The following is a 13,421-nucleotide window of genomic DNA, read 5'->3' on the forward strand; positions in this document are numbered from 1 at the left end:
TAGGCTATAGGTTAGGGCGCTTTAGTAATTAGGTAGGAAAAACATCGAATTCGACAGTCGTGGTTCGAACCCAGGAATCCCGTGTATCTTTTTTTCAATTTTTTTTTTCATTATGTGGTCGTAAACATCGATTGTTACAGAATAGTTCGTCGTGCGGTTACCGGGAGCGCTATTCGCAGTCTCAATATTTAACCCAGGAGTCGCCTATCTATTATATATACTAATCTATGCCCTGAGCGCCGCGGCCGATCGCAAATAAAATATCTACGTATATAAATAACTTTTAGTATACCTGTGAAGGATTTGTGCTGTTATGTAAAATAACACCACAAATCACAATAATAATAAATATATGTAAGAGACATCCTGCGTGTGCAGATCGTGTGATACTCTCACGCTAGGCCTAGACCGCAAAATGACTACTTGGTACTTAAGTACGGTCGTACCAACAGTTATAGGAGGGACATAAGGACTGACCCGACAAGAGACGCTGATGGACAAGCGAAATTGTAAATTTAACATAATATAATACTTATAATTAAAATATAATAATATTATTACATACATTATTAATATTACAAACATTCGCATTGTGTCCTTTTTCACTGGCAAAGTTGTCATAAAGCTCTCATATCATACTGTTTGGTAGCTTTCAGTATGCCTTGTAATGCCTAACCTTACTTTAATTCCTTCCAGTAAAGAAATAAACCTCTTTTAATCCTTACGTTGTAATGTGAATGATTAATGCTGGAGCGTACATTAGGTTAATTTAATTTTATACAATCTGATGTTTGTTTCTGTTATCTTTCGCAATGTTTTACGGTTGAAAACCGTAGGCAGGAATAAAGTATTTAAAATGAAAACCACGGAATTTACTTTACTCGAAAACCTTTATTTTTTCTTAAGTAAATATACATTTTAATGAGCGCATTTGCTTTCGAGCACACTACGAACAACATAAACTTGATATGGACTGTATGATAACGGTATTGATAAAATTATTACTGATTGAAGTTATACTCGAAATCAAACATACCGCCCGCCTTGAAACATTGTAAAATAATAATAAATATACATAACATAATAATAAACATTGTACAACTCGAAAATGTTTCAAGAACTTTGTATATAATTCAAATGTATAACGCTAATAATAAGTACAAAGAAACAAAAAAAAATAACAACGTACCTAAATCAAATACGTAAAATCTAAAAACAAAAGAATAATAATTATAAACAAATATTAACATAGGCAAAATTTATGTTTGTTATGGCATTATATTTTTTTTTTTTTTTTAACAGCTTGATTCCCTTCAAAAGGCAATGGACACACCATCCGAATAGCTCGCGTAAATTGACCCTTGGCAGAAAGCAATGTGACTACTCTTACGACTTTGTCTGGACCAGTATGCAATTGAACTACCTTGCCTAATTTCCATTGTAAAGGAGGTATGTTATCTTCTTTCATCAATACCACTGTACCAATCTTCACCCTTGGCCCCTTTTCGCTTTCCCATTTACCACGCTGCTGCAACTGAGCCAAATACTCCTTTTGCCATCGAGACCATATTTGTTGGAAAGCCTGTGTTACTCTTCGCCACCTATTCAGTCTATTTATAGGTGTGGTGGTAACGTTGGGCTCAGGTATAGCAACTAACGAGTCTCCAGTTAGGAAATGTCCCGGGGTTAAAGCCTTTAAGTCGGACGGGTCGGAGGACAACGGGCACAAAGGGCGGGAATTTAGACAGGCCTCTACTTGAATTACAACAGTGTTCAATTCCTCATAAGTCATATTTGCGTTACCTACCGTTCTGTATAAATGAGTCTTTATCGACTTTACCGCAGCTTCCCATAGGCCCCCGAAATGAGGGGATCGAGGGGGTATGAAATGCCAGCGGATTCCCAATTTGGTAAAATATCCTTGGAGGGTTTCCATACTGTCTTCATTATGAAATAAATTTTTTAACTCGGATAATTTTCGATTGGCCCCAACGAAATTTGTTGCGTTATCGGAGTATAGGTCTGAACAGAGTCCTCTTCGGCTGGTGAAACGTTTAAGTGCGTTTAAGAATGCTTGCGTTGATAAATCACACACTAGTTCGAGATGTATTGCCTTTGTGGCAAAACATATGAAAACACATAAATATCCCTTTGTAATTGGTGCATTTCGACGTAAACTTCCTTTAATCATGAAAGGTCCAGCAAAATCTATACCACATACGGAGAATAGTCGACTTGGTTCTATCCTTTGTTTTGGCAGATCACCCATTATTCGTTGAACGGTAACAGGTTTTGTTCTAAAGCAACTTACGCATTCATAGAATACCTTTCTAGCCATGGTGCGTCCATGTATAGGCCAAAAACGTTCTCGAACATAAGCAAGCATTGCAGCTGGACCACCATGCATTGTTTTTTCATGCGCATCACGAAATATTAACTTAGAGATATGACACGATTGTGGAATAAGCATAGGATGCCGTTGAAACGAGTCAAGTGCATCGGCGTTTTTTAATCTGCCACCAACTCTGAGAATTTGATTTTGATCCAAAAATGCACATAAACGGAATATTTTGCTTTTTGTAGACACTTGGCCCTTTGTTTTCAGATCGACAATTTCTTCTGACCAATACTGCACTTGCACGGCTTTCACTATGCATTGCGTTGCCTTAGTTATTTCATCGGTTTGTATTGGTCCAGTATTTTTTACTTTCAAACAACGGAAGCGTAGACAATACGCAATAATACGCAACAATCTAATCCATGATGAACTACGTTCTATAACCGACTAATCGTTGCTAACTGTTGACAAAAGGTTGGTTGTTTTTCGCATTTCAGGAACTTCGCCTTTCTTATCCACCTCGGACATTGGTGGCCAATGGTTTTCAACTTTCTTGAGCCATGTGGGACCTTCCCACCAGATTTTTTCGTTTCGTATCAGAGAAGGATCTCTACCGCGGGAAATAACGTCAGCGGGATTATCATCACTTTTCACATGACGCCACTCATGAGCGGATGTCAACTCTTGAATTTCACATACTCGATGAGAGACAAACACATTCCAATTTGCTGATGGTGATGAAATCCAAGCTATCACTATTGTCGAATCGGTCCACCAATAACAACGACTTATGTTTAATTTTAATTTTTTAACTATTTTGTTAGACAATCTGCATAATAGTACGGTGGCACATAGCTCTAGACGTGGGATGGACAATGCTCTCAAAGGCGCTACTCGTGACTTGGCGGCGATCAATCGTACTTCGACCTCTCCTGTTGAATAAGTTACCCTTAAATATAAACAGGCCCCATAGGCTTCAATAGACGCATCAGAAAATCCATGTACCTGTATTTCTTTGATACCATCATCGATTATAAGACTTCGCGGAATATTTACTTGTCTTAAGGAGTATAGATTAGTCCTATATGTAATCCATTCGTCTTTTATTGCTTCTGGAAGCGATTCGTCCCAATCATATTTCTTGCAAAAAAGTGTTCTCAAAAACAATTTTGCCCGAGTTATAATAGGACCTATAAGACCAAGTGTATCATAAATGGATGCGATGTCTGACAGTATTTTTCTTTTTTTAATAACGGAACCACTTTCGTATGGTGTGACTTTATATTGCAATAGGTCTTCCTTTGGATTCCAAATAAGTCCCAAAATTTTTGTAGGACCGTTGTCCAATTCCATAATTAAGTTCTTTTCATTACTATTTGATCCGAGTATACCTTCCAGTAAGATAGGATCATTTGCAGCCCATTTACGTAACTCAAAACCACCTTTACGTAAAATATTTATAACGTCGTCTCTTATACGTATAGTATCTTGAATTGTATTTGCTCCCGACAGCAGATCATCCATATAGAAATCATTTTGAATGATATCGGAGGCACCTAGATGGTTTATCAATTCTTCTTCTGCCAACTTGTGTAGACAGGCTGTCGCTAAAAACGAGGCTGGAACGGTGCCATACGTTATGGTATTTAAACGATATATTTGTATTTTTTCATTAGTGCTAGGACGCAACAATATCAGTTGATAATCTCGATGCTTTTCTTCGATCAGGACTTGACGGTACATTTGCTTGATATCAGCTGTTATGACGTATTTATGGGTACGGAATCGCGCCAGCAAAGTAACGAGCTCCTCCTGTATTACGGGACCTTTCAATAATACGTCGTTTAGGCTTAGGTTCGAAGTAGTTCTGCACGTGCCGTCAAAAACGACACGTAATTTAGTGGGGGCGCTATCGGTTTTTATTACGGCATGGTGTGGCAAAAAATAATGCTTTTTCGTGTCATATGAATCCACAGGTGACATGTGACCTAAACTTTGATACTCTTCCATGAATTTCACATAATCTTTTTTTAAGGACTCATTTGCATTTAATTTTCGTTCTAATGCCAGAAACCTTCGCAACGCTATATCTAGTGACTCGCCTAATTTTGTCACCGACTCGCGAAACGGCAGACAAACTGTAAATCTTCCGTCTTCTTGTCTTCTTACTGTACTATCAAAGTGCTGTCGGCATAATTTTTCTTCTAGCGAATACGATTTTTCTGGCGAGATCTCTTCCGATTGCCAAAATCTTGAAACTTTTTCTTCCAATCTTAGCATGTCGGTGCACGCGACAAACGACATAATTTATGTGGACGGATTGTTTTTTGCACTGGGTACTTGACCACTTATAATATAACTGAAATGTGTTTCTTGAAAGAATACTCCATTTTTCACGATCGATACGATCGGTTCCTAATACTTCAAAAAATATTGAAGCACCTAAAATAATATCGATTTTCTGCGGCTTATAATATTGTGGATCAGCCAGCTGAATATTTTTTGGAACATTCATGTTGGATGTATCTATATACATTAACGGTATATTATTTGTTAACTTAGGTAACACCAAAAACTCAAAGGTTGATTTATAATTAGAACCTAGCGATTCTATTGTTGCACACACCGCAGATGACGATTCTTGTTGAGACTGACCTATACCGACAATAGCACATGATATTTTCGAACGTCGTAGTTTTAATATTTGACATACTTCCTCACTCATAAAATTATTTTGAGACCCAGTATCTAACAATACGCGACACTTCATTGACTTTCCGTCTGTGTTATATACCTTTACTATAGCTGTAGCTAGCAAAACGGTGGCGCACGTATCTACCTTTGATGCGTGAACACTTGTCGACGCGGTTTCCGTCACATTTACATTTGATTTTTCAGTCAACGTATTATTTGTACTGGACTCGCTGGTCGTAGTTGCGAAATTTTTCTTTTTAAGATTGTCTGCTTTCATTAGATGTAATAAACTATTGTGTGGGCGCGAACATTTAGCACAACGACGTGATTGACATTTAATATTAGGATGAGAGCGTAAACAAATTTTGCACAATTTAAGAGCATCGATTTTCTTTATGCGATCGTTTACAGACAAGGCTAAAAATGACGGACAACGATAAATTGTATGTGCACCAGCGCAATTAAAACATTTTATTTCATTCGTTGAAACATGTGCAGTTGACTTGTTTGGCCATCTTTTGGTTACAGTACCGCTTACTTGTTGTACATTATCACTATTTGAGGACTCGATTGCTTCTAACACAAGGAATCTATTTTGCAAAAATTCTAATAACTTTTCTGCCGTAGAAATGTCATTCTTTTCCGATACTGTCTCCCATTCGCGCAGGCATTCTTTGTCGAGTTTAATCGTAATTAAATGAATTAGCAACGAGCCCCATAATTTAGGCTGCTGGCCTAACATTTGAAGAGCATTAATATGAACGTTTAGCCCATCGATTAATTGACGATTCCGACGAGACAGCTGGTAATCCATACAACGCCTTCGTGTGATTTTGAATTAACACTTTTTTTATTGTTGTAACGCGATACTAAGGTTTGCCATGCAATTCTATAATTTTCGGCGGTTGTTCCTAAACATTGCAAGCATTTTTCGGCATCACCTTCGAGTGACTCACGCAAATAGAAAAATTTTTGTATTTCCGATATGTCCTTATTGTTATGCACAAATGCTGTGAAAATGTCATAAAAGGTTGCGCACTCTGAATATAAGACCGTAAATTTTGGTATTTGCAACGCAGCTAATTTTACGGGTGTTACTCGCATTATTATTGCTCTGACTATTGCTTTGAATTTCACTATTTGCGCGCGGATAACTGATGCTGTGCTCTAGTTCTTCTTCTTTTATTATTTTTTCGCAATTCGCCATAGCTTTATAATACACATTTTCGACTTCAACGCGGTAATTTTCACTGTCCTCCGATACACCACTTTCTTCTTCAATCGACGACTGAACTTCCTCAAAAGCATCAAACAATTCTTTTAAACGATCTTTTCGACTTTTTATTTGATTAACTTCGAGGTTACCCCGTTCCCCTAGCATGTAACTTAAAATACGCGTCATTTGGCCCTTTAATACTCCGCGGCGATTTACAAGCACTGCCGGTTCACCCATAGTAAATAATAATTAATTATTCAGATTTAAATAGACTACTTCGGTAAGGTAACGCAAATTCAGTTGAATTGTAACGACCAAAACATAGAAAAGGAACACTGATACAACAGTGTTCGAGGGGTTTGCCTAAGGTAATTAGAATTAAATCTCTGACCTTTAATCGACGTTTGATCTGTGTTGAGTTGATAACCATGGACAATTCAATCTCTCACTGACCGACAGAATGAACTAAAATCGTCTGGTGGAACTGCCCGCAATCGCTTCAATTTTACAGCTGAATTCAGATGAATAACACGCATGTATTACAATATTATAAACACAACGTGTGATGTGATTATACGATATCAGATATTCGATGTAAACAACTATACACGATATGATTTATCAAGGGATAGGGGTACTTGTCCCGAAATATCATGGGAGAAAAAAAAAATGATAAACCAACTTAGCCAACCTCAAATAAGTTCAAATTTTTCAATACAGAATTTAGTATTCATAAATTCACCACCTTGAAGTTCAATATCAATTGTGTATTTAATAATTCCCGCCTTTTTATTATTCTATTGTTGTGTTTTGTAACGGTTTTTGAGAGACGTTTTTCCCAGTTTCCCACCGCCTAGCCACCTCCCACCATCACGATTATCGAAGGATGTGCTACCGCACTAAGTCGAAATGATTGAACAACGACTCGCCCTCGAACTCTACGTCTACGGAATTATTTCGCTTCTATACACGCACGACGCACCACCGTTAGCTGTTTAAGTTGTTCGTTTGTTCTTTGAAACGTTTAACGTTGACATACTTGATTCTGCCGACTTTGTTTGTGCTTTCGCACGTCACTCTTTAAAACGTTAACCATCGGTTAACTTCATTCTGCCGACTTTGTTCGTGCTTCCGCACGACGCTCTTTAAAACTTTGACCATCGGTCATACCCGATTCCGTCGACTTTGTGCTATCACTTGTCTATTCAGTAGTAATTTGAATAATTTTATTTTGTTTGTATTTTCTGTGTTTCGTTATTCGTTGTAAACTGCCTACCTGCTATTCATCTGATATTATTTGTTATAATTAATTAAAAACAATTACTTTTTTTTATCTTTATTTGTGTATTTACTTTAGCATATAGGTTTGTAATAATGATGAACAACGAAGAAATCGTCGCTCTTCCAGATCATTTGGTGGACCATGACTACTTTTTGCCAGTTGTGTATGAAGATGATCATATACTGCATGAAGAAGAAGAGGAACTAGAAGATGAAGAAGATGAAGAGATTGTCGTTGTAGGAGTGTCTGAAACTTATTCTATAATTCCTGGAGTTCAAAGCCGATCAAGGATTTATGTGGACAATTTAGGATTTAAGTACTACAAACGTGAAGCTCGAGGAGGCCGCGTGTATGTATAATAGTATTATTTTTTAATTTGTATATAGTACCTATTCAATTTAATTATTAATTACCCAACTTTATTTGACCTTTATTGTTAACTTAATTAACATTATTTTATATTATGTATAATATAGGTATATTTGTTAAATTTATAGGTATTTAGTATGCGAACGGCAGAAGAAGCGGAACCAGTACTGTCATTCCACTGCAACTGTAAGTACAGATTTGAGGGATAATAGGATTCATCTACAGAACTACCACGATCACCAACCTGCAGAGATTGACCTGAATGTGCCGTTTTTGAGAGAAGCCATTGGTGAAAGAGGAATTGATCCAGCAGTTACAACTTCATTTATGAGAACATTGTATAATAATGAAATTATCAAGTGAGTCATATTCAAACTTATCTATATAATCATATTCATATTATTTATTATTTGTTAGTACTTATAAATAATGAACAATATAAATTAATTTTTAACTACTTTGTTGGTATTTTTTAATTATGTCTGTTAGCCACCCAGAAGCAGCTCCCAACTACACATTCCTTCAAGCTCAAAAACGAGTGAAAAAGATGAGACGTAGAAGATTCCCACTACAACCACTTGACATAGGACAACTTGCTGTTGCGCTGAATGAAGAACGTAATGCCATTTATGCTTCTACAGTTCAAAATCCCCCATCTAGGTAAATGAAATTGTTTGTAATAAGCTTATAACTAATAAACTATTTTATTATAATTAGTCACATACATTTAATATATTAACAATATAATATCAAAATGTGAAATGTATATTTTATTCAATTTTAAATTAACAATTACTGATAAAAAAATGTCTAGTAATTTAAATTGAGATTAATAATTGGACCTCCAGGTAGATGCTTATATTTTTATCAAAACCTTTAATAATATTTTATGCCTTTATGGACACATTTGTGGTTATTTTTTTCCCATACCTATGAATAGTATTTTTGTGTATTTAATCTCTATTTATCATCAAGTAGTTAAAATATTGCTTTTAAAGGACATTGTCTGTTTATAATAATTATTAATATGATAAGCATTCTATACTTAATGCTGTTGACATAATTATCTCTTAAACAATTTCACTGTAAATTTACAAATTTTAAGTTATCAAATTTAATATTTGACTCATTAATTATTATTCACAGTTATAAAAAACAAAATTATATCAAGGTATTTGTAGTTGTGAATACATCATGTTTAACCTTACAATGACAAATTGAATAATACATTAAATTATTTTTAGTTAGAATGTTCAAAATTATTACTTTTTATTTTAAAAATTGGTATTAGGTTCTTTCAACAAGCATTAGTGGTCAATGGAAGGAGTGTTGGACTGATCTTTGCAAATATGGCTGCAATTGAAAAATACCGAGAAGACTTGGCCACGGTGACATTGGTTGGGATTGATAGAACTTTCAAGACTGTGCCTCGTGTTCCAGCAGATTTAAAATGTTTCCTAACAGTCCAGGTGGTTTTCAGAAGTGTAGTAAGTGTTTTATAATTTTTATTATGTATACATAACCAACATTATTTTTCTTGATATATTTCTCATAAATTTTTTTTTTTTTTTAGTCGTTTCCAATGGTCTATGCTCTACTGGGGAGTATGACTGAAGAAGTTTATTCGGCTCTGTTTGATATTGTACGAAATATTTTACCATTAAATTATGAACTTGTTTGTTTTATTACAGATTATGAAAAAGCTTTGATGTCAGCTGTTCAGCAATCATTTCCAGAAAGCAAATTAAGATGTTGTTGGTTCCATTTTACTCAAGTAACTATGTTATAAAGTGTGTGTAATAAGTGATCATTGTATTTTAAAAAAATTGTTTTTTTTTTTAGTCAATTGTACGTTATTGTCACCGAAGGATGGATAGTGTTTTGGACTTGGTTCGTACAAACCCGGTAGCAGCTCGAGTTCTCAGAATGGTAAATAAGTTTGATATTTTTATTAAATTATGTATTTTGTATTTCTCTTTCATACTTCTCTATTGTATTATTAGGTTTTGGCATTACCTCATCTACCCGCTACTAGGAATGACCCACGCTGTCCACAATTTTCCATGACTGATGGTTTCAGGGCTATCATTCATTACACTAGACAATTTCCTGAGATTGAACGAGGCATGAGAAACTTTTTAATTGGCTATGTAGAATCTTTTTGGTTGTTACAGGTCGGTCCAGATTTAATCAGTGTTTTTTGGAGAAGAATATAGAACCAACAACTACTTGGAGTCTTTCCACGCTACACTTCTTGTTCAAATGCAAAGACACCCTAATGTTTGGAATTTCCTTCGTGAGTTTTTGTAGCACATAGTGTGTTCATGTTGCATCCCCTTGTCTTTGTTTTTATATATGTATTATATAATGTTGTATTTTATGTTTCATGTTTAACCTAATAAGAAGTAGTACTTCCAAGATGTGTTGCTTGTCTTATATGTTTGTGTTTATGTGTAACTATATGTGTTTCATGTGTAACCTAACAAAAAGAAGTTATTGGTTAGTAATTGGTAAGTAAATGCGTAGTTTAAAATTTGATTTTCAATTAAAATGTTTGATTTTTATCTTTGGGTTTGGTATTTTTATTACATGTGTCTTATTAAAATAGATATTAAATATTGCAATTATTTATTTCATACTGATCAATAACTTTACTTACAGAGAAACTGACTATCATTGAAAATCAATATTTCATTGAATTTGAACAAGCCAGAAGAAACCTCAGGGTGATTATTAATTTTTAATTATTTTTTTTAACTTAATTATATACCTAATAATTACATTTCAGATTAGAGATGGTGCATCAAGAAGGGAACGAGAGAACACCACAAATATCTTAGCTGGTCATGTGGAGCAACTGAACCAAGATGGGGACCTCATAGGATTTTTGAGAAGGGCTGGACATCGCAATGATGGATATGTACAAGGCATAATCGGGCCATATCCACAGGTAAAAATATTTTTTAATTTTAATTAACTTTGTAAATTACTTAATATGATTTTTTTGTTTTTACATAGGTTTGATAAGTTGTATCTTTTACAATCAGCCCGAGATTCTATGGTCAACTATAATTAATTTCATTGTTAATTATATTTATAATATATTTTAAGTTTTTATAAACGTTGATCGTTCTAAAATATTATAACACTTGTTTTATTTTGTTTTATCCATTAATCCTAACAAATTGTTCTACGGTAATTTTGTATTTATTATTTTAAACAAATAATTATTAAATGTTCTAATTAAAATATAATGTTAATTGTATGTGGGCAACAAAACCCTAAATATAAGTTAATTTAGTTTTGTATTAATTATAATATAAATATTCATAATTTTAATAGTTTTTGTATAAAAAATACAGTGAAACCTCCACTAACGGACAACTCCCAATAGCGGACGTTTTTTGGGGAACGGATGAATAAATTTCAAATATGTAACCCCTCTGAATAACGGACAAAATTTTGGTGACCGAGAGTGTCTGCTATTCGGAGGTTCCACTATATAATTAATGTTTTGATTCAATAACTACTATTATGTTAAGCTTGTTTTTTTCTCTACTAGTAATTTAAATTATAATAGCTATATTGTTCTATTATTATGTAACATTTCAATTTTAAATTTATTATATGTATACTATCAACGTTGTTCTATTACCATTACTTACTGTTATTTTTCATATAGATTTTATTTGACTACTTTCCTAACTTTCTTTTTAGCACAAGCTTTGCTTTTGAAAAGAGAACCAAAAGTTTTAACCTTTATATTGTACATATTTATATTATTTATTATTTTATAAAACTTGCAGGGTATTATATAATTTAAAATAAAAATTTTCATTTAATGTAATTCAAACGAATAATGTAAAACAACTCGTAAGAGAGATTTTCAAAATTTCGAAATTTCCTATTTTCATTTGCGTTTTGTCCAGAATCCGAAGGTGCTACGAAGATTTCCCTCAGAGATCAAATTGATCTCATCAGCATTCTTTAGTAAGTCTAGCTTTTCGTTTTTCCGAAATGTTGATATTTTAAGTTTTTTGAATTATACAATAATAATTGTACCACGCCATAATTGTACAATAATATTTGAATATTAAAATAAATTTTTCTCATAAATATATAACTAAAATTCTTGGGTTGGTATCACCATTTGTATAGTTTGTAGGGAATTTAGGTTTCTATGTTGGCACACATGGATGAGCTGGTTGGTTTTTTTTTAATTTTTTTTAATTTTTTTTCTCCCATGAAATTTCGGGACAAGTGCCCGAGGCCGGATTTATCAATATACGACACGACACTTATACGCGGCGATGGTACGACTACTATGACAACGTTACACCGATTCGACGCTTGTACGAATTTCGCTATAACGAATAACGATTTACGAATTAAAAAAGATTTTTTTTTTTTTTTAACGAGAAACCAAATATGGCTGCGATCGAAATACAGAATAAACTTACGAATTACGATATAGATGCCACGACGCGTGGCGGTTCGCACAAACGACTTATTCACGGAAACGAAATGAAATATATTTTATTTGACATAAACTAAAACAAGTCCATGACATACGATTAATTTCTTTCTTTAATTTTCTTTTATGCACGATCGGTTGTAAACAACGCACTAATTGTAATTAAGATTCACAGGTTAACGATTAGCTTTTACGATAAATACTTTATTCGACCTTTATTATTAATTTGAAAATAAAAAACGCACTCCGCGAAATGTGTGAACACGTGTTTTCAACTTAATACGCGGAACGCATCCTGCTCGAACGGACCATGTTATCTTTCGCAATGTTTTACGGTTGAAAACCGTAGGCAGGAATAAAGTATTTAAAATGAAAACCACGGAATTTACTTTACTCGAAAACCTTTATTTTTTCTTAAGTAAATATACATTTTAATGAGCGCATTTGCTTTCGAGCACACTACGAACAACATCAACTTGATATGGACTGTATGATAACGGTATTGATAATATTATTACTGATTGAAGTTATACTCGAAATCAAACAGTTTCAATAATCCGCTTTTACGTTTTTTGTACCGATATCAATTTCATTTGTAATCAATTCGCTATTTTTTAATAGTATTATGTTAAATGTTAATATGTAAATTACCATATTTTTATATTTGTTAAGTTTTTTTAAATTATTATTTACTTTAATTTTTTTATTACTGTTAATATACTCATAAAGATAATAGTAGGCTTATTATTTTTTCACATAATTAGATAAGATAAGATTAGTTCCGAAATGTGTATTGCATTGATTTTTTGTGAGAATCCCGTATTTTATCGTCGGCAACATTTACATGGTTATTGCTTGTAGCAAGCGGCCGGTAGTGTCGCATCTAGATATCATAATATGATTATACAATAATATAATTATCTAATTACTAGGGCTCGGAAGTTGATGACCTTAAAAACAATAAAAAATGACCATAAAAATGACCATAAAAATAGCAAAAAATGTCCTAAAAAAATGACCTAAAAAAATTACATATATCAGTTTTATA

The 13,421-nt window shown here is 33.7% G+C and overlaps 3 protein-coding genes across 3 annotated transcripts; 1 reads left to right on the forward strand and 2 right to left on the reverse strand.

The window, feature by feature from the left end:
• Positions 1–1,194: 1,194 nt before the first annotated feature.
• On the reverse strand, positions 1,195–2,407 carry LOC132943190 (uncharacterized). Its single transcript, XM_061012058.1, has 2 exons — positions 1,334–2,407; positions 1,195–1,209 (listed from the first exon to the last, which is right to left on the reverse strand). Exons 1-2 carry the CDS (start codon positions 2,405–2,407, stop codon positions 1,195–1,197), a joined length of 1,089 nt encoding a protein of 362 aa, XP_060868041.1.
• Positions 2,408–2,785: 378 nt separating this feature from the next.
• LOC132943198 (uncharacterized) lies at positions 2,786–4,642 on the reverse strand. The gene has a single exon (XM_061012071.1). The coding sequence runs from the start codon at positions 4,640–4,642 to the stop codon at positions 2,786–2,788; it is 1,857 nt and encodes a 618-aa protein (XP_060868054.1).
• A 2,511-nt stretch (positions 4,643–7,153) lies between these two features.
• On the forward strand, positions 7,154–11,164 carry LOC132936830 (uncharacterized). Its single transcript, XM_061003609.1, is given in 11 exon segments — positions 7,154–7,879; positions 8,028–8,258; positions 8,389–8,559; positions 9,191–9,386; positions 9,473–9,673; positions 9,742–9,828; positions 9,903–10,097; positions 10,099–10,195; positions 10,561–10,625; positions 10,688–10,849; positions 10,918–11,164. Coding segments are annotated over 11 exon segments (1,668 nt in total). The 5' UTR covers positions 7,154–7,622; the 3' UTR covers positions 10,924–11,164.
• The last annotated feature ends 2,257 nt before the right edge of the window (positions 11,165–13,421 follow it).

The sequence above is a fragment of the Metopolophium dirhodum genome, chromosome 1 (assembly GCF_019925205.1).
Source record: "Metopolophium dirhodum isolate CAU chromosome 1, ASM1992520v1, whole genome shotgun sequence".
Classification (NCBI taxonomy): domain Eukaryota; kingdom Metazoa; phylum Arthropoda; class Insecta; order Hemiptera; family Aphididae; genus Metopolophium; species Metopolophium dirhodum.

What these genes read in the sequence shown, in the direction of transcription:
- LOC132943190 (XM_061012058.1), bottom strand. Translation starts at nt 2,407, where the DNA reads ATGCATGGTGGTCCAGCTGCAATGCTTGCTTATGTTCGAGAACGTTTT.
- LOC132943198 (XM_061012071.1), bottom strand. Translation starts at nt 4,642, where the DNA reads ATGTCGTTTGTCGCGTGCACCGACATGCTAAGATTGGAAGAAAAAGTT.